A 21250-nucleotide genomic window follows, 5' to 3' on the forward strand; every position below is an offset into this window, starting at 1 on the left:
AATGAAAACTGTCCACGTTAAAACCACCTTTGGCTCAATCAGTTAAGCATCAGACGTCAGCTCCAGTCATGATATCACGGTTCCTGGGTTCGAGCCCCTCATCAGGCTCCTGCTTTGTATCCTCTGTCTCCTTCTCTCTCTGCCCCTCCCCTGCTCTCTTGTGCATGTGTGCACGTTCCCCTCTCTCCAAAATAAACAAACATTAAAAAAAGAATTATAAAAAAAAAAAATTTTTTTTTAAAGCCTCCTTTGGAGGCGTTCCACTTCCTAGCAACAAAAAAATGTTTTCCTTAACATAAGCACAGTTTAAGTTTTATTTAAAAGTAAAGGGATTCAGTGCTTCAGGAGTTAAAATACAGCAAGATAATACTCTTCTCAATGAAAGGACAGAATGAGAAAAGCAAACCAACAACAACAAAAACATACCTACTGGGAAGGGCAACTCAATTTAAGATAAATCACAGACAGGCTCAAAGTCACACAGTTGGTTAGTCAGTGGCAGAGCTAGGACCAGAACTCAAGTTTCCAAGATCTTCCCCTAATTTTTACTATAGATTAAGCTGCGATTTGAAAGGATATTTACCCTCAAAGCTGAGTACTTCACCTGTACATTATTTAGCATGTATGATGTATTACTTTATACATATGTGTGTATAGATATACACAGACATGCATCTGATGTATTATTCTCACATAATAAAGACAAATTATTAATCACAAGTAGAAAAAAGAGAAAATGAAGAACGAACAAAATTTTTATCATAGATTTCAAAGTCAATGAGTCATAAAAGGCATAGTAGGAAGTTACTTTAAAAACTGCACCAACTCAGGGCGCCTGGGCGGCTCAAATGGTTAAGCATCTCACTTTGGCTCAGGTCATGATCTCACAGTTCATGGGTTTGAGCCCCGCGTCAGGCTCTGTGCTGACAGCTGGGAGCCTGGAGCCTGCTTTGGATTCTGTGTCTCCCTCTCTCTCCGCCTCTCAAAAATGAACAAACATAAAAAAAAATTTTTAAACTGCACCAAACTCTCTTTTTTGAATTCAGCACTTACCAGGAAACTGCGACACTATCGGGGGTGTATCTTCATCTAAATCATCAACTCCCCCAGCAATTGGATAGGGTGGAATGGAGACTCTGGGCATCACCACCCAGCTGTGATCAGAATACAGGGAAGAGGTCAAGCTGGGGAGGCCCGAGTTATGGGCTATCTGAAAGCCACAGATCTTCTCAATCTGTTGCCAGCGAAAAAGTCGTTCTCGTAAACAAGTTGTCAACTCAGAGAGTGCTTTCCTGTAAAAGCCAAGGCAGAAATTACTTATGGTATCAACGAGTCTTTAATGTGGCACTACAAAAGGGCAACTATGTGAACAGACCATGGCACTAAACTAATTTCAAGAAGGAATTATCCATTCTCAGAATTAGTATAAATTATGTAATTGTACATGATTAAATGATAAATTGTCCATAAATTACAAATTTCAGCATAATACAAATAAACAGGTAACTAAAACAACATTCTTACTTTGCTTCCAGAATTTTGTGGTCTACCTCATCTAGGGAGGAGCTGTGTGCAACATGCAGAGTCCCAAAGACTGTACTTCTTTTCTTTTTAATCTTCTCTGCCTAGAAACCCAAGGAGAGAGAAAATAAGGTAGGTCTGGAAAAAAAATAACACACATACAAGCTTATTTTGTTTTGAATATATTAATAATGATGAAACCAGTGGAGAATTATATAGCCAAAATAAGGCCCTAATTTCCAGAAAAGGAAACAGATGAAGGAGAAAGCATGCTTTCCTAAGCCAATCAATAGAATTCAAAACTTTGTTCTGGAAAATTTTTCACTTATTTTGATGGTTCAGAAAAGACCCGAATCTTCTATTAAAACTAACAAAATAACATTAATTATATCCTACTGCAATGAGGTGTTAGTGAGTGAACGGAGTTTTTTTTTTTTTTTGCTAGAAATCAGATTAAAACTTAATCTTATTTCACACAATTTAATTAAGAGTCAAATATTAATTTCTAGTAACTACTAACCTGAATCAGATATGAAGAAGCAACCTGGAGGAGAAAAGCTCTGTATAAAACATTTGTGATAACGATAATAGGGATGGTTTTTAAATGACACTAAGGTCATTCTGAAAAGTATATACTTCTCTACATACAGTAATTTTACTCTACGGTCTATGATTATAAGAGTCCATTAAGATAAGTAAGTTTCAATTCACAAAAAGAAGGTACAACAAATACAGATTCTATTCATATTTTTCTCTCTTAATTGGTTAATCTCTTTAGAAATGTATTAAGTTTTGAAATAGAGTACCTCATCCTTAGCAATAGCTAACTGCATTTCAGCATTTTGTCTTTTAATATTGTAGTACTGCACTTCTACTTCGTGTGTTAACTGAAGCCATTTCTGAAGTGCATCTGGGACAGACCAGCTGCTCCTGAGTTCAAATTCTTTTTCAGCCTTTTTCAGTGCCATTCGAACCTGGGAGTGAGGGAAGAAGGAAGAGTGGGGGAGACAGAATGGATGCGAGAGGGAGAGAAAGGGGGGGGGGGGGAGATGGATGGAGACGGAGCAAGAAAGAGAGAGAAATGTCTTTTTTTAAAAAAGATATTTATATTGAGATACATTTTAAGAAATTAAGATTTTTTTTTGGTATCAAAGTTAAGAGAGAAAGCAATTTGAATTATGCTCTTCATAAACATCTTTCTCAAATCACTGAGTTTAAAACAATGTATTTCTAACATTAAAACTAAAGCTGAACTGGGGCGCATGGGTGGCTCAGTCAGTTGAGCGTCTGACTTCAGCTCAGGTCATGATCTCACGGTCTGTGGGTTCGAGCCCTGGATCAGGCTCTGTGCTGACACCTCAGAGCCTGGAGCCTGCTTCAGATTCTGTATCTCTCTCCCCCCCCCCCCCCCGCTCATGCTCTGCCTCTCTCTGTCTCTCAAAATAAATAAATGTTAAAAAAAATTTTTTTAAACTAAAACTGAAGTTTTAAGTGCATCTTAACACTCTAAGCAAAGCTGGAAAGCCAAAGGGTAGAAGGGGTTTACATAGATCTTAAGCTGTATTATTTATTTAGTTTTTATATAATAGCCAGACTCCCCAGAGAGAAGAAAATGCCAGGCACGTACAAACCAAAACTGATCATGTTTTTCTCATAACGCGGGGCTTGTTTGTGGAGAACATAAAGAAGTATCCGAAACACAGTGAAAACACTGTCCTGGTGCCCCTTCTAATGTTCCCAGAGGGCACTACTGTAAGCTATTTACATGGACCATTTTTGAAGGTTTTCACATCTTCTTTATGGTTACTTATTTCTCACTATTACAAGCACGTCTGTCCATTACGGTCTGTTTCACCTACTTCTACTCAATTCACTGCTTCTAACATACCAGAAAGTAGATAAATCAGCATTGGCAGACCATGTGTAAATTTTAAGAAAATAGGTTCTGAGTGAGCCTCTGCTTGATGTTTCCATGAGAAACTATACCTAGGCTTCAGGGTCAGGATGTCAAAGTCTTCCTTTGACTGCCCTTTAGGAGAGCCAGACAATAACCAGTTAGAAAACTAAAATGCTTAGTGCATCAGTTGGTATTAGATGCTAAGGAAAAAACTCTTAAAGCCTATGAAAAGAACACAGAAAGAAAAGACAATTCATTCTAGAAATGATTCATTTGAAAACTAGCAAGAGTTCAAGCTAAAGGTATGTAAAGACACACAATAGAATATAAAGAGTTATGTACCTACTCAAGACCTTGAGACAAAGTCACAAATGAACTGGGGAGCATCCCACTTCTGGAGCACCGTAACTGCAAATTATCGTCCTCAAAGCCAAGTAAGGTCACTAGAAACTCCACTCCGAAACTCATGTGCAGAACAACGTCTGATCTGAACAAACCCAACTTACTTAAATAAACTTTACTGTGTGCCAGAATAAACTAATAAGAGTACTGTACACAAGTTTGTTCTGATAAAGAAAAGGAACAGCTGTCAGGTACTATAGAAAGCAAAGTATAAAAAGAAGTATTTTTTCAAAACTCCAAAATTAGAAAACAAAAGCACAATGGGGCACCGAGTAGACAATCAGAAGTAGGGACACTAAAAGTGAGACATTACTCACTGAAAGCAAAATCCTAAGCAACACGTGCCCGACACATTTCACCGTGCCATGAGCGTGGACAGTACTGGCTTCCACTGGCTGGCTAAGCTGTGTGGCAACCTTCTCCCTCAGGAAGACAGAGTTTGAGGCCAGGTCCCGGAACGAGGAGCTCCATATACAACCACCAAGTCTGGGTCAGCAGGCCCTCTTTCTCACAAGATTTACACTTGTAAATCGTCTACAGTTTCTACACGATTTTCACTGCTAAGGAACTAAGCAGGGAACCTATTTTCAAATTTCACTCAAGTTTTTCTCTTTAATCATAAAGACTTATGTTATGTCCATACATTCATTTCCCCTAAAAGAACTCAATAAATGCATGTAACATATAATGGTTATATTTCTAGCATTAACTGAGGCTGAAATGCTTCGACTGACTGTCAAATAATGTTTCAAAATTTTGGAAATCACGACCTTCCAGTAACAGCAACTATTTTAACTATTTTCTCTGCTATTATTCATTAAGTTTATCATTTGACGTAAATTCCAGCCTTTAGTTCGAATTACATGGTTATTCATAGGGGCATGGACCCAGTAAAAATTGAGTAATTAAAAGCTTTTAACAAATGATGAATTATTAAGTTGTTTACAAAAATGATAATTATATACCTAATTTTTGTGTCTCAGGAATAGACCAGTACTAAGTAAAAAAAAAACATGGTATCACAGAAAGAAACACCCTATATATCTGAAAACATGATTCTAGACCCAACTCTATGATTATGACTTCTGTGACCTGCAAGTTCTTTACTTTCTAACCTGAGGTTTATTGTCTTGTGTAGAACAGGGGTATACTACGACTCATCCTGACTTTGCTTTTCTTGAAACTTCAAATACAAAGTAATTTATGTGAAAAGTATTTAAACCACACAAAACATGAAGCAGTACTATTATTCACCCAGAAGTTTTTGTTTTAGGGGAAACAGCACGATGCACTGTATGTGCCAGATATTCCTGACTTCTAATTTTGAGAAGCTGATTATCTCCCAGATGAGCTACAGTAATATTTCCAACTATGTGAAGCTGTGGATTACAGGACATTATACGTAAATTAGCTTCCCAGTTAAATTTACTTCTATAAACAAAACTTTTAACAGTATAGGAAAACATGAACCTTGGAATAAGACACACAAAATCTTGCCTTTGCCATGTAACAGCTGTGTGACTTCAGGCAAGTTATTTAACCTCTCTGCACATCTCATCTGTAAATGAGGATAATATCTATTTATTGTGAGGATTAAAACTTCTGAGCAAATCATTTGCAATGTGCACAGCACAAACTTCTGGCACACAGTAAGCACTCTTAAAATTGTGTTTCTTATTACTATAATCATGTTGGACAGAGTTCTTTTTAAATACCAGTGTAACTCCTTTAAACCACCCCTTACTGATTCAGGATCCCATTAGGACTATTAAATCTGTACCGGGACATATCGTGGTGATCCTAAGGTCTACTGACATATGCAATGCCTCTCTGCCAAAAAACTCAAATTAGAATGTTTGTGATTTGTGGGTCCTTTTCTATAGGATGCCTGCTCTGCAGTCACCTGTAAAATACTGCTATCAGTTTATGTTTCCATAGAAGAATTATCACTACTGCTTTCTGATTTGCTCTTTCTTACCTATAAAGCTCAGAAAAATAGCTAGCAAGCTTTTTAGCTTAGTACTAGGAATAAACCAAGAGTTAGAAGCCTTGGTGGGAAAAGGAAATAAGTTCTCACAGGAATAAAAGGCATAATATCCAACTTTTGAACACAGTAGAATTTTGGCTAAGCCGTTTTTTCTTTTCTTTTCTGTTAACTCCCTTGTCCTTTACTACATTCTGTACAGATGAGGTTTGCCAGGTAAATAGGACCTGACCATACAATACACGTAGGAGTCAGCTTAAGAGAACAATCTCCTTACAGGGAAAAGATCCAACAAACAGATGTCTGGGGTATGAGGGAAACAATAGCTAACCATTAATAAAAGAGATGGCTGCATTTAGTCAGACAAATTCTACCAAAAATGACAATCCTGAAGGAAACAAATGCACACTGAACATTTATTTTCTCATGAGTTGAAAGTGAAACTCATTCATCACACAATTCTTATTCCTTATTTAGCACCTGGCCGAGAAGGCCACAGGGCACACGGCAGAGCAGGGGGCAGAACACCCAGGTCCTTGGCCCTGCTTTACAACCGAGGCACTCTCTGATCTTGGGCAAGCCTTCTCGCCGGCAGCTTCTTTATCAGTAAAGAAAGGGTCAAAGTCAGAAGGAGGAGAGGAGACCACAGAAGCAGAGGTTGGAGTGACATGTTTTGAAGATGAAGGAGGGGGCCAAGAGCCAAGAAATGCAGGCAGCCTCCAGAAGCTGGAAAAGGCAAGGAAACAGATCCTCCCCTAGAGCCTCCAGAGGAATGCAGCCCTGGGAGTCTATTTTAAACTCTGTCTTAGGAACTGTAAGATAGCAAATGTGTGTTGTTTTAAGCCACTAAGTTTGTGGTAATTTTTTATAGCAAGAACAGTAAGTAAACTAAAATATCTGTCTGTAATTAACTTCTGCCGGGACCCCCTCTCCGCTTCCCTGAAGGAGCGAGCTATGCCTTCAGGCTCACGTTCCATCTTGACTAGCAAGGTAGCGGTGGATACTGGAAAGATCTCTTTAGACAACTTCACAATTTTTAGCAAATTATGTTCTAAAACCATTTAACAGGATTCAAATGGATGTTAAATAGAGATGCTTTACCCTTGCAGAGAAGTTTAACATTAGATATACTTTACTAGGTTACAGTTAGATACTAAAACATATTACGGATGTTAGATTAAGTAAACACCTTAAATTCACTGGAGATAATTAACTTGGCACAGGGTAAGATTTCATGAGTGAGTGAACATGATGGTAACTTTATCTTTGAATTATTACTTTGTTATTTGCTACATGGACTTTGATCAATGCTAACAATATAAACAGAGAATTCTTTTATTAACTAAGGAAGAATATACAATGCCACTAAACGTAGAAGACCAAACAGGAAAAGCCCCCCCAGAGTGGCAACGCAAACGTCCTAACAAACACTTTTTGTGGAATGTCAATACCTGTTCCAGTTCCTGCTCTGCATACTGCCTTCTACTCAGCTCACACTCGGCTCCTTCCCTTAGCTCTCTCAGCCGACAGGCCTCTTCCTTTGCGTAATTGATTTCATCCATCATTTTGCGCTCTAGATTTTGCTTTTCTACAGCAACGTTTCTGTTTTCTTCCTGTGCCTTTTCAAGCCTTACAGAATGATAAAAGTAAAAATTCCTCACCAAAGTTTCATCTTTTTTATGAAGAATAACTACACATCAAGCAACAAAATACATGTTTCAATCCAAAATCACACTATTTTCTATTAATCTTACATCTGAATAGCAAAACAGCAGGTGGCCCATGGTATAGTTGTTTGGTTATCTTGAGCTCAAAATACAGTGATAGCAGGGAATCACTCTTCAAGCAAAGAGACTTCTAAGAAATTCATCATTATCTAAATCATGTTAAAAATAAAATTTCACTAAGGGCGCCTGGGTGGCTCAGTGAGTTGGGCATCTGACTTTGGCTCAGGTCATGATCTCATGGCTCATGAGATCTAGCCTTGCGTTGGGCTCTGTGCTGACAGCACAGAGTCTGGAGCCTGCTTCGGATTCTGTGTCTCTCTCTCTCTCTCTCTCTCTCTCTCTCTCTCTCTCTCTGCCCCTCCCCACTCACTCTCTGTCTCTCTCTCAAATATAAATAAAAACATTAAAAAAAATAAAACATTAAAAATAAAATTTCACTATACATATCACTCCACCTATATTTATTTCTACTGATCTGCCCATTTATTCACTAGAGCATACCTTTAATATAAATCTATAATTAGGACACTGTAAGTTTTATAAAAATATGAAGTGTACATACATTACTGATATGTGTAACAAACTAAACATAAGTGTGTAAGCACACACCCACATTACATTTTCACAAATTGTATTTGCCAACATAAATAAGAAGACTTATAGCTTTTTAAACGTACCTCTCTTGTAAGTCCATGAGACTTTGCTCTGCGGTTTGTAAACTCTCCAAGTCTTTCATCATTTTTGCGACATGTTCTTTTGATGTCTTATTCTGTGTGTAAGCAAACCAGCACCCCCCAACACCAATTACTATAGAAACTGTGAGAATAAAATCCTTCATCCAGTTATGAGGCGGGCCTATGAAAAAAAATGCAGATGGTCAAATTAATCTTTGAGTGTAACAGAATCTTCATACAGAGGCATTTTGTAGTAGGTAGCTAAAACAAGCAAATGTTTTTTGATGAGCCGCCCATAAACAAGCTCCATTCTTTTAAAAACTATTTCTTCAAACAATCAAAGTGCTTATCGTAACACTGATACACTAGACCCTCCAGAGGGCACAGATAAGCCCACATGGATGTACCACACCCCTGTGGCACAGGAGGCAGTAACAAAAGTTCTGGGGACCCTGAAAAGGCAAGAGTATCTCCAATCATGTCCTCTGTGGGGTGAAAGCAGGCATAAAGAATACCACCACTATCATCCCAACTGCTTTCCTTCAGTCAGGTTAGGGACATGTCATGCTTTGATACACACACTGGAAGCCTACTCATTCAACAAAAGAGCATTTCCCCCTCCAAGCAAGCAGTCATGTAATGAAGATTAGTCAGTGATTCTCAACCAAGGGCGGTATCTCCCACAGTGGACATTTGACAATTTTTGCTTGCCACAGCAGGGAGGGTGTAAAATGGGTGGGGGAGTTGCTACTGGTGTCTAGTGGGAAGAGGCCAGGGATGTTGCTAAACAGACAAAAACGCACAAGACACTTTCCTGCCCTGCTTCTGCCAGTGACAGAGAATTACCCAGGAATCATCCAGCCCAAATCATGAGGTGCCAAGGTTGAGTAACCATGAGTTAAATGATCATAACAAGTCATATTTTAGGTGCTATTTGCCAGAGATTTCTGGGTTACTAGCAGGAAAGAACAGGATCACCTTCTCCACCACTAGGCATGTCAGTAATTTCCAGCAGTTTCTACAGTAAGGAGTAAGGAGCCAGGGCCTACTGTTCTCAGTGATACAAAACACAGAAGTCACTAGTCAAATAACTTCCTAGTCTATCCCTGACTCTTAATACACACTAAGATTCAGAGGGCTCTCTGGAGTGATACACAACGATAACGAAGACAATGTAATGCATGATTTGCTCCCAAGAGATAGAGTTTACAGCGGAAAAACTACCGAACTGCCCAGGCCTCCAGCACGTCTATGTTGTATGTGTGATGAAACACGGGGCTCCGTAGACATCAGGACTTCTCGTGCTCACTCAGGTTCGTGTGTGTTTACACCGTGTGAGGAATGCCAAGCCCTATGCCAGACACCCTATTTCCAGAGCTCACGCCCTCACCTCCAGTGAAACAGATGCACTGCGGAAGACCAAAGTCTCAAAAGGATTTATTTTTACTTCCGCCTCAGACTGAGAAGTTCAGCTCAAGTTCTAGTTTAAACATGAGCCCAGTTCAGGCCAAAATATTACTCACCAGAAATAACAATAAAGAGAATGGTCAAGTACCAAACTCTATAGTAAGCGCCACAAACTGAAAAAGATTTCAGCGAAAACTCCTTTACAATGTGTGTCTGTTCGTTTGACAGTGTTAGTTTGTTATAAATCTAATGCTGGTGTTCCCACTGCAGGGCTCATTCCCTCAAATAATAATTCTAAGACAAACACATTAAAAAGGTAACGCATCATTAACTTCTTCGCCGGTTTATTAAAACATTTGTTTTCAGCATTCTTTTGACTAGTTTGGTTTCTTTTCAAATGACATCAAATACTGTTTTGGCTTAGAGGGAGTTTGTTCCTGGCTTAATAAAATATAAATATTCCTGACCAAGTTGTATACAGAGGCAAGTTATATAGTTTCATTCCTATTTGCACCAATCATTCACATGAACAAATCAGACAGAATCTCACAGAAGACAATCCCCAACAGATACAGCAGAAAACTTAGGGTGTCACCTCTGTGGAATGCCCGGCATTTCAGGAGTGTTCTATTTCCTAGGGTTTGTAATTTCCAACAACAGCGCATTTCCACCAACTCTCACAAAGCAGAGTTCCAGCTGTTTGACCAGCTGCTCTCAGCCTGAGCCAAAAAAGAACCACCAGTCCCATCATGGAATCTACCCAACGGCTCCAGTAACCCTTTTTTGGTAGTGTCACCCCCCAAACCGATCACAGAAACCTGCAAGTCTCCTAACTCCGAAAACTGAGGTAAAATAAATATTAGTTTCCTAATTTATCATTTCTGGAAGCCATTTTTCTTGTATTAATTGTTACTCCTTTTTGGCTTCTGAAAAATAGAATATAAAACCTCTAAAAATGTAGAATATTCAAATACTTTTCCCCAAAGCCTTTTAAAACTTGAAATTAAATAAACATATTAAACTTCCCTTCTGGAAAAAAAAAAAAAAAGTATTCCTGTCAAAAGTAAAGAAATACAAGGTTTATTCTCCTTACAAGTATGACATAATAATTTCTTAAATGTTCTTCTTCAATACAATCAAATAACATTCTCCATCTTGTGCTTTGCCAGGATGGTCTGTTATCATGGAAAATTTCAAGTGGATCTTCAGGAACCAGCTTGGCAATGTGACATTCCACATTTCAATGACAGAAAATCTCACCCTATAAATCTTTTAAGATGATATTACATTTCCTTTATACCTAATAGACGATTTTCTTAGTGTTTTATCTTTCTTACTTTTTCTTCTTTAAATAACAGGGGTGCCTGGGTGGCTCAGTCAGTTAAGTGTCGGACTTTGGCTCAGGTCATGATCTTGAGGTTAGGGAGTGCGAGCCCTGCGGTCAGCGCAGAGAATGCTTCCGATCCTGTCTCCCTCTCCGCCCCTCCCCCACTCATTCTCATTCTCTCTCTCAAAAATAAATTAAAAAAAAATAAATGACAAATATGTGATCTGATTATTCTTTTGCATCATACTCTGTGAGAGAGAATACTAACGTGTTAGAGGTCCAAACAAAACCACATCCAGCGCCTTGAGCTGAAGTTTTTGTCTGTGACTCCGATCGCTGATTTTCAACTGGGAGCTCATAAATGAAGGTTCATGCACTGCTATCCTGTTCATTCAAAAAATATATACATATTAAATGAAAATATTTCTAGTATGTAAATTTAAATACTTGAGCAATACATGTAATACTTTACACATTAGTGACGACCTACTTCTGTTAAGAGCTCATCCATGTGATTTAATACTTTACTAATATGTGTCAAAAAACTTCTCGGTGCAAACTTAGCTGTACAGACACCCTGCATTAATTATTTACTTGTTATGTTGACGTTTTTGTTTTCTAAGGTTAACTTTATGCTACAATTTACTTGAATGCAGAAATTTAACTAATGCAAAAGCATTTTATAACCATTTAATTACCTCTGCATTTTATTATCATTTCACAGAGAACAAGAAAATTGTTAGGTAATTGACTTAACTTCAGTAGCAAACTATAAAATATACTTTTTAATCTAGATCGTATCACTTTTCTTTAAAAGTGTCTGAAAAACCTGTACCTTTACATTCTAATATGTAAACTATTTATAAATTAAACAGAGTCCACGGAAGTCATAAGTGAGAATAAGAAGTCATCATGGTTGGGGGGAGAAAACAGACATTTATGTAATAGGAAATACTGAACCATTTCATTACCAATGAAAAAAAAAACATATAGGGGGCCAAAAGGCACAGGTGAAAGAAGGAAATAAAATCACTTTGTTTTGGACGGCAAATCCAAGTTGCCCCATCATCAACTAACATTTCTTAACAACCAAGTATGACACCAATGAAGATCTTATAACACAAAGTCCAATAATAATCATATAATAGTTAATAACAATGACGATAAAAACAAGCATGTACTATATGCCCGGTCCTGGGTCAAAGGCTAAATCAAAATTGAAGAACACCTCAAATAGATACAAAATTCCCATTTCACAGATGAGGAAACTAAGGTAGGGAGAGATTGAGTAACTTGCCCAATTAGTAGCAAGAGGTGAGGCAGGGATTCAAACCCAAATATGTATGATTCCAATGACTGTACTCTGAATCCACTGCATTTTATTATGAAAGATACCAGAACGTGTGAGTGTGCAGAAGTTACAAAAACTCCTATAACTGCTACAGGCTTCCATAAATCTTTACAGTGTAAAGAACTCTTTCCCTTTGCAAAATGCCTTCCTTCATCTTCTCTGCAAGTACCTTTTGTGTATGGCTCCTGTTACACCTTTAACGTGACACTTCCCAAACTGCTGGAAGGCAGAGCTATGTCTTATCTCAGTATCCCCAAACCTAGCATTATGCTTGGCAAAAGTAGATGCTTGATAAATGTTTGTAGAATACATGAGTGAATGCATGGATGGATGCATGAATGAATTAACAGCAACAATACTGGTAGACTAAACTGAAGAGAAACAACGAGATGTAGTAAAAAGGATACCACATAACAGTTTTATACAAGGTTCAGTATGAGCCCGGGAGGTGGAAGTGGTTCTACCTGAGTGGGTGAGGATGTCAGGGGAGTTCACACAGGTCTGAAAGGAATGAGGAGGCATGCGTCAGGCGAAGAGAGCCTTAGTTTAAGCTCTGGTAATAAGAATTTCAGACTATAGAAAATCAGTAAAAGGCTTATTATAACCGTGATAACATAAAACTAACATAATTTGGGCTACCTATTGCAATGCGACAGTATTTTAATGTCACAGAAAGGAAACAATGAACTGCTGTTAGGTACCTGTCCATCTGGAATGTGTAATACATTTTCTTACACATTCTTCTAAGTAGCTCTTGTACCTACAATTACCCTACAAAAAGTCCCGTAACTCATATTGCTATTTAAGTTAATTGATACTTAAGTCCCTTTAAGCGAGTCCTCTAATTGCCATTACCCCTATGAAAGGGGCTTGATGATGGGTATTCTGGTTTCCCTTTCTTCTCCGCTCACAGAAGCTCCCGTGAGCTCACCTGAAAGCTGAACTTCTGTATTTATAACCTGTCTTTTCTGGTAACATGTTCACTATTAAAAAAAAAAAAAAAAAAAAAAAATTGATCTTGATGAAGTGTGATGTTACTTCGACAATTCTCCAAGAAGCTGAGCTATCTCTGGTACCCCTTACTTAACCAAAGGAAAAAAAGTGGCTATAACATTTATTGCCAACACACTGAGCAACCTATTTCATTTCATGCTGCTGTCGTACAAAGAAACTTCCCAAAAGACGACATAAGAAAAATACTAGGAGTTCCTCATAACTAGGGTAACATACAACTCAAAACAAAAACAAAAACAAAACAACCCCAATCCCTAAACCCTAATCCTAAGTTTTAGCTTAGAAACTTATTTAAAAGCAAAAACCCTATCTTCATTTTGTCTTCTTTCCACCATCTAGTTGCACCTTGAACACACCAGATACTCAATACAGACTTGTTGAACTGACTCTTATTCCCATTATTTCCTCAATATAACCATATGCACAGCAAAACCAGTAAAATACTGATGTTGATGTTCAAAATATATTTACGGGAGATACGAAAATTTTCAACTCAATCCAAAATCCAAAGAAACAACAGCCACTTATTTCAATAGAGTATGTAAGCAAATCGATTAGAAATACAATATGCATATTTCATCACAAATAATAATGAGATAATAAGGGATTAGTCTTTTTTGATTCAAGAAACATTTGAGAGAGGAATGGAACACAAGCAAGTTCTGGTAGAATCGTTGCAAATTTTGACATTTGAGTCTTTAAAGATTTTTAAGTTAACTAATGGAGATTTAGAAAGTAAAATTTAGAAAACGAATAATTCCAGGCATCTAAGGGATAAACTGGAATCCTAGACTTTGGTATCAGATCTATCTAGGTTCAAGTGCTGAATTGGGCAAAATATGGTATCAGATCTATCTAGGTTCAAGGGCTGAATTGGGCAAAACATTTGACTTTTCTCTGATTTGCTTTTTATCTGCAAAATGGGGATAACAATACATACTTAATTTTAACCATGAAGTTTAAATGACATAATACAGAGTACCTTTATGTTATATACATTTTAAAATGGTTGCTATTAGGGATACATGGGTGACTCAGTCACTTAAGCGTCCAACTCTTGATTTCGGCTCAGATCATGATCTCACAGTTCGTGAGTTCAAGCTCTGCATTGGGCTCCTTACTGAGAGCACTGGAGCCTGCTTGGGATTCCCTCTCTCTCTCTCTCTCTCTCTCTCTCTCTCTCTCTCTCTGTCACCTCCTTAGGATCAGAGGCGTGTGCTCTCTCTCTCAAAATAAATAAAAAATGGCTATTATTTACATTTTGTTTATTAAGCTTTTTTTTGAGCTTTAACTTGTGGCCACCAATATTAAGTGACTATTATTATAAAGAATACAATTAAGAAAGATCTGTACATTAACCCACTCAAATAGGTTTTTCATAAAGGTGGATTCATATCAAATGAATATGTTTTTGTTATATTTACCACATGGTCAGAGGTTGGGCTTTTGATGTTATCTAACAAAGATGTAGTTGGCCTACCTTCTAATTCCAAAAATTACTTTTTTGGGAATAAATTTTAAAAAGAGCTTGATTATTCAGACAAAGAAAAATGATTAAAACTTACAAATTCACACCTTAAAAAATTAAAGAATGGATATGATATTTCCCTTGAGCCCTTAGTCACAGAGATAACTTATAAATTTGGCACAGAAAAGTAACATCTAGTATATAATTCTCCTTGAGTGAAAAAAAAATACATTTGGATAATAAAGACTCACCTGGGAAGCGTTGTTCCTTTGACATTATTGTCTCTAAAATTCTTCTCATATTGGGGTAGTTCAACAAATTCTATCAACCACTGAAGCGTGTCTTCAAGGGTCCAATTATGAACTGCAAGAGATAAAAGGGGAAGGCATATTTTAAACCTAATTATCAGCTTGGAAACTTTACATAATTTACACATATATATTTATATACACATATATACACATGTATATAAAATTACTAAAACTTCGGAGGATGTTAGATTGAATTTTCAATTCAATCAACACAAAGTACTTAAATGATATCTGGCATTCTATGAGAAGCTGAAAACAGCGGAGACATACTTCCTATACTTAAGTTTATAATCTATAACAGAGAAAGCATGAAAGAAAAAGAATAAAATATTAGCGTGCTTAATTCTAAAATAAGCATCTATGCAAAATTCATATAGGAGGAAATAATCCATCATTTCCCTGGTTGTAGAAAAACTTACAAGACATGTATCTATTCATTCATTCTTTCTTTCATTTAGTCATCCATCCACAGAATACTGTAAAGCTTGTGAATATCAGGTTCCATTCTAATGCAATGGAATATGGTAATAAGCAAATGCAGAAAATCCTTGCCCTCATGGGATGGGGGGGGCAATTTACAAGAGGAGGAAGAAAAGTGAAGAAAATTTCAGACAGTGATCAGCTATTAAGAAAGAAAGGAGAAAGATGTCAGGATCAGCCTCTGAGGAACTATTATCTGAACTGAGACCTAAAACTTTGCAAGGAGCCAACACTGTGATCATCCGGGAGAAAAATATCTCAAACAGATGGAAAAGCTAGCAGTATAAAGGCCTTACTAAAGGAATGAACAACCTGTATTTGAGAAAAAGAAAGAGAAAGCAGAGGGGCCAGGTCATAGAAGACTTTAAAAAATTCTGGATATTTTTCTAATTTCAGTAAGAAGTGGGGGGGGGGGGGAGGGTAAATAATCAATGTTTTTAAATCTGTATTTACTCTTCAATGCGGATAATGGATTGTAGATTGTGTAGGAGACAAGACTGAAAGCCCAGAGCAGTAAGGAGAACATTCCTTTATATAGCAGTCCATACAAGAGGCTATATCACTCTTGGACTATGGTGTCAGTAGAGGATATGGTGACAAGTGGTCAGGTTTAGGATATATTGTGGGGAGAATGCTGTTAGATGTGTTCATGAAATAGATGGGGGCTGGTAGCTACAGGAAAGTAAAAAACAAACAAACAAAAACAAAACAAAAAAAAGTAGAGAGGATAGTACCATCAACTGCAATATTAAAGAATGGGAGGAACAGACTGGGAAGACAAGCAAGGCAGGTGACAGAGATCAAAAGTTCTGTTTTTAGACATGTTATATTTGAAGGATATATTAGATATTTAAGTGCGGACACATAGTAGCAGTCATATATACAAGTCTGGAGCTTAGGGAAGAGTGCGATTAGAAACAGAGATATAAAAATTGAGAGTCTTCAGCATTTGGATGGTCTTTAGACCGAATGAGATCACCCAGGACACTGAACACAGCTATTAATGGACTCCAGGAGACTGGCCCTAAATCATGAAGAAAATGATAGCTAACATCTTTTCTCCTGGACACTTATTTTGAATTAAGCCCTTTATATTCACATTTTTTCCTTTAAGCCTTATTTAAAAACACACAAAACTTATGAAACACTAACATAATTATTTTCATTTATGGAGATGAGAAACTAAAAGGTTAATGGGACCAAGATAGATAGTAGCAGGACTGGATTTGAACCCAGGCCAACTGACTGTAGGACCTGACTCTATGCTATTCTGAGAGCAATAATATTAAATAGCAGTAGAGATGTAAACAAGCAGTTAAAGACTGGAAGCAATTCAGACATTTCTGCTTGAAGAATATGAAGGACAATGATGAGAGTATCCAAAGGGAAGGATGCAAGTGTCCTTAAAAAATTAAGAGCTCCAGATTGTCTGCATTTAGTTTGAGGTTTGGGGAACACAAAGTGCTTATAGACCACAGAAAGGTCAGAGGATAGTGAAGAACATGAGTGAGCACCTCGGGGGCTCAGTCGGTTAAGCTCGGGTCACGATCTCACAGCTCGTGGGTTTGAGCCCCACATCAGGCTCTGTGCTGACAGCTCAGAGCCTGGATGGAGCCTGCTTCGAACTGTGTCTCCTTCTCTCTCTTTGCCCCTCCCCTGCTTGTGCTCATGCTCTCTCTCTCAAAAATAAATAAACATTAAAAAATTAAAAAAAAAAATAAAAGCAGATCTGGGAATCCATCTGTGTATGCATAAATCTGAGAAATACCTTCCTGATAAACTACAGAAAATTAGGAATTCACTTCTGCAAGCAAAGCTAAATTTTCACAATCTGCCTTTTTCATTAAGTGTTCTTTAGAGAAAAAGCTTCAATAAGTCACAACAAGAAAGCAGCTAGCAAAAATTCATTTAAAACCTACATATGGTAATTGATTATTTTATACTGAGACAAAACTTGGACTATTTAAAAATTTTTCTCTCCTTCATGTGTTCCTGGCATAAGCTTGGACACATGCCTGAGGCTGCTGTATCCATTTAGCCAAATAACTTAGAATACCAGCTAAAGGTTCAGGCCCTCGGTGCTTTCCAATGAATTTAATAAATTCGAAATAGCCTTTTTTCTCTTAGGTTGCTTCCCATTCAACATGAACTGCACTGAGAATTACTTGTCTTGATTGCCAAGAAACCAACATGCAGCTGCACCTCGTACACCCACACAAAAATCTCAGCCAAGAAAACAGGAGAAGATTCTCTCTGTCATTTCCATGGCTGTTCAACTGATCAACAACAGAAGTCCCTGATCTCAACACTCCAGCATATCAAAATATTCCTTCAATTCCCAATGAGCCAGGATAGAAAGGAAGAAAAATCTAATGAAAAAAAAATACATATTTAAAGTGCCCAAATCCTAATGTCACTCTACTCTGTAAACAGAATATTCTAGTGGTTCTAAAGTCATTTCTTTTACAATGAATCTTTAAAACAACAAAATTCTAACAAAGAGCACACAGTTTACTTTGGGAGGAAGCTCACTTCTTGCGCTTTTTGGTTTCTTTGGTGATGCCTAGTAAATACCTTCACTTTTCATGACCAGGACTTGTATTTTATATTAGCTTTCTCTGCTCCAAATATACTAGTTGCCTTTCAATTCTTAGGAGAGGTCATACGATGTCCTTCCTCAGGGCCTTTGCACCTGCTGTTTCCTCAATATAGAGACTCTTTTCTCCATCGCTGACTCATCTTTGTCTATTTACTTTACCAAGACTTCCAATCTCAGTTAAAACCTTAATTCCTCAAGGGAGCCTTCCCAAACACTGCTATTGGTCATAAATCACTCGGTACTTTTTAGGCATAGCATTAACTGTAATTATTTATTTGTATGATTATTATTTCAACATCTGTTTATTTCACTAAAGCACACGTTTTTTTTGCTCATCATTCTATTCCTAGCATTTGGTACACAAAAGATGTTCAACAAATTATCTGTTGGATCCTCTAGAATACATGAATTAGAACACGCTTAATTGACAGATACTATGAAAATCTATTTTCACATTTTAGTGAAGAGACCCAAATAAAAAGTGTCTGTAGTTACACATTTAAGAATTATCTGGTTCCTTGTCACCTGCCTCTCAATTGCTTTCACATATGCTGTTGCTACACAGCACTTCCACCAGAGGGCGGCCAGAGGAGGAGAGTGTATTTCGTTAAGAACTAAAATTTCCGTATCTGCAAAGCTCCAGCAAAGCCGATTTCCGTGCTGCTACCTTATGTGGTTTCTGCTAGAAATCGTGTCACTGAGTGACTTTTGACATTTATTCCAAGGCAAGTAGAAAGACCTCCGGAACAGGAAGAGACCTGATTCTGGTCCCAGCTGTATCACTGATTTACCACAGCCAGGTTATTAAATGCAACTCAGTTTCTTCACATACAAAATGATAAAATCAGGCTAGACCATCTTTTAAAATTCACTCAAATTTGGGGCACCTGGGTGGCTCAGTCGGTTACGGGTCAGACTTTGACTTAGGCCACGATCTCATGGTTCATGGGTTCAAACCCCGCGTCGGGTTCTGTGCTGACAGCTTGGAGCCTGGAGCCTGCTTCAGACTCTGTGTTTGCCTCCTCCCTACCCCTCCCCGGCTCATGCTCTCTCTCTTCTCTCAAAAATAAATGTTAAAGAAAAATTTTTTTAATTCATTCAAATTCTGATTCCATTATAACAAACAAAAGTTGGTGTTTAAAATATTACTAAACTGCTGGCCTAGAAAGTAGATTATAAAATACTGACAGGGGGCGGGGGATGGTGCGTCTGGGTGGCTCAGTCAGTTAAGCGTCCAACTTTGGCTCAGGTCATGATCTTGTGGTCCCGGAGTTCGAGCCCCAAGTTGGGCTCTGTGCTGACAGCTCAGAGACTAGAGCCTGCTTCAGATTCTGTGTCTCCCTCTCCCTCTCTGACCCTCCCCTGTTCATGTTCTCTCTCTCCCAAAAATAAACACAAAAACTTTAAAAAAATAAAAAAAAAAAAATACTGACGGGGAAAAGTGCCTCTAAGAACTTTCAGGACAGCAACAAAAACTGCTGCTAATGTTTATCATGTGCGTATTAAATACCAGGAGATTTGCAAACATTATTTCAAATACTCGTTGCAACAACCCCTTGAAGTAGGTACTCTGATCACCACACTGAACTTAAAAGTCTACGAAGGTGACGTTCTTAATTAGACCTAACAGATTAGTAAAGGATCAAAGCAGCTTTCAGACCAAGTTTGCTTCCAGAGCTGTCCACCACTGGGCAGTAACACTGTCTTCTTAGAGTTAGGTAAGTGCTCCCAATAATCAAATTACGCGCTGCAAGTACACAGTTTATGTTCCGGTCACATTTGCAGCCATATCCGCAGCTTTCTGAATGTACCACACTCCCCCATGCCACTCCTTCCACCTGGGATGGTCTTCCTTTCTTCCTTCTTTGCCCAGCATGTTCTTCCATAGCCTTTAATTCTCAGATCAGGAAGTCCCTCCTCCACCAAGTTTTCCCTACCCATCAACTCCCAGATCATAGTCGCTCTTCTTTGTGCTCCAGATCACACGCACATAAATCTGCCACAGGATCTGTCACATACTCTCACGCGACCACTCATGCCTGTCTCACCCCCAGGTGATGAATTCCTAGAGGGCAGGAACCTGTCCTTTTACCTAATACAGTGGTTGTCAACACCCAAAAGCCACACTCCTTTGATACAGGATTGTACATTTTATTATACTTTCATATATATCCTCATTTAGCTCCCCATGTTCACATTTGAGAGATAGCTGTTCTCTCTAGTCTATACAGAGGACTGTGGCCAAAAGAGGCCCAAGTAATTACATATGTGGTCACATCTGTCTATTAACTGGAAGAGCTAGAATCTGAACTCTCATCTGCAGAATCCAAGTTCACTGCCAATATAGGTGTCTCCTGATTTAGATTAGCTCACTGCTTAGGGGCGCCTCGGTGGCTCCGTCGCTTACACATCTGACTCCCGATCTTGGCTCAGGTTATGATCTCACGGTTCGTGAGCTCGAACTCCATGTGGGGTTCTGTGCTGACAGCGTGGAGACTGCTTGGGATTCTCTTCTCCCTCTCTCTCTGCCCCTCCTTCCATCTCTCTCAAAATAAATAAACAAACATCAAAAACATTTTGAAAAAGAATAGCTCACTGTTTCAAACGGAAAACACAGGTTCTCTTTGGAACAAACCTTCCAGACACATAATACTAACAGTAATACAAGAGTTAAACATCGCTTATGAGCAATCTGCCATAGGTAATCGCATTCACGGATTCGGGATTCTGCTAGAGACATCTAGCGCACACTGTGGCCTACTGAGGGCGTGGAAATAGTAACACAACAAACAGCGCAAGGGCACTTATTCTAGTTCTTCATCATGGGGTGACTCCTAAGACTTGAAAAAGCCTAAATGACAAGATTTCAAAGAGCCAGGGGATTCAGAGCCAGAGCAGGGCTCTGGCGCAAAGCAGGTGGTGGGGAACAGGAAAGAGTGGGGACAGGATGGTGAGTAGAACCAAATCTGCAGGAGATGAGTGGGTGTGGGGATGTAGGATGTGTGGGGGTACCCGTTTATGGATTTTCACAGGAACAGAGGCAAGATAAGGATTCTCCTTTTCATTACCCTCCCCTTGCCCTCAACAG

General features: G+C 38.3%; 1 protein-coding gene across 3 annotated transcripts in view; it reads right to left on the minus strand.

Annotated features, from left to right (window-relative positions):
- STIM2 (stromal interaction molecule 2) overlaps positions 1-21250 on the minus strand; it is a 151694-nt gene that overhangs the window by 16099 nt on the left and 114345 nt on the right. For 2 of the 3 annotated variants that reach the window (XM_086705273.1, XM_025921775.2), the window contains exons 4-11: positions 15024-15135; positions 11208-11323; positions 8209-8386; positions 7256-7433; positions 2328-2495; positions 2042-2065; positions 1525-1625; positions 1054-1292 (exon numbers count right to left, since the gene is read on the minus strand). In XM_086705273.1, the coding sequence (XP_086561399.1) occupies positions 1054-1292; positions 1525-1625; positions 2042-2065; positions 2328-2495; positions 7256-7433; positions 8209-8386; positions 11208-11323; positions 15024-15135 (1116 nt within the window). The remainder of the gene's footprint in view (positions 1-1053; positions 1293-1524; positions 1626-2041; positions 2066-2327; positions 2496-7255; positions 7434-8208; positions 8387-11207; positions 11324-15023; positions 15136-21250) is intronic. The other variant, XM_086705272.1, reaches the window with a different exon arrangement.

The sequence above is a fragment of the Puma concolor genome, chromosome B1 (genome assembly GCF_028749965.1).
Source record: "Puma concolor isolate L17-30 chromosome B1, mPumCon1.1.hap2, whole genome shotgun sequence".
NCBI classification, from domain to species: domain Eukaryota; kingdom Metazoa; phylum Chordata; class Mammalia; order Carnivora; family Felidae; genus Puma; species Puma concolor.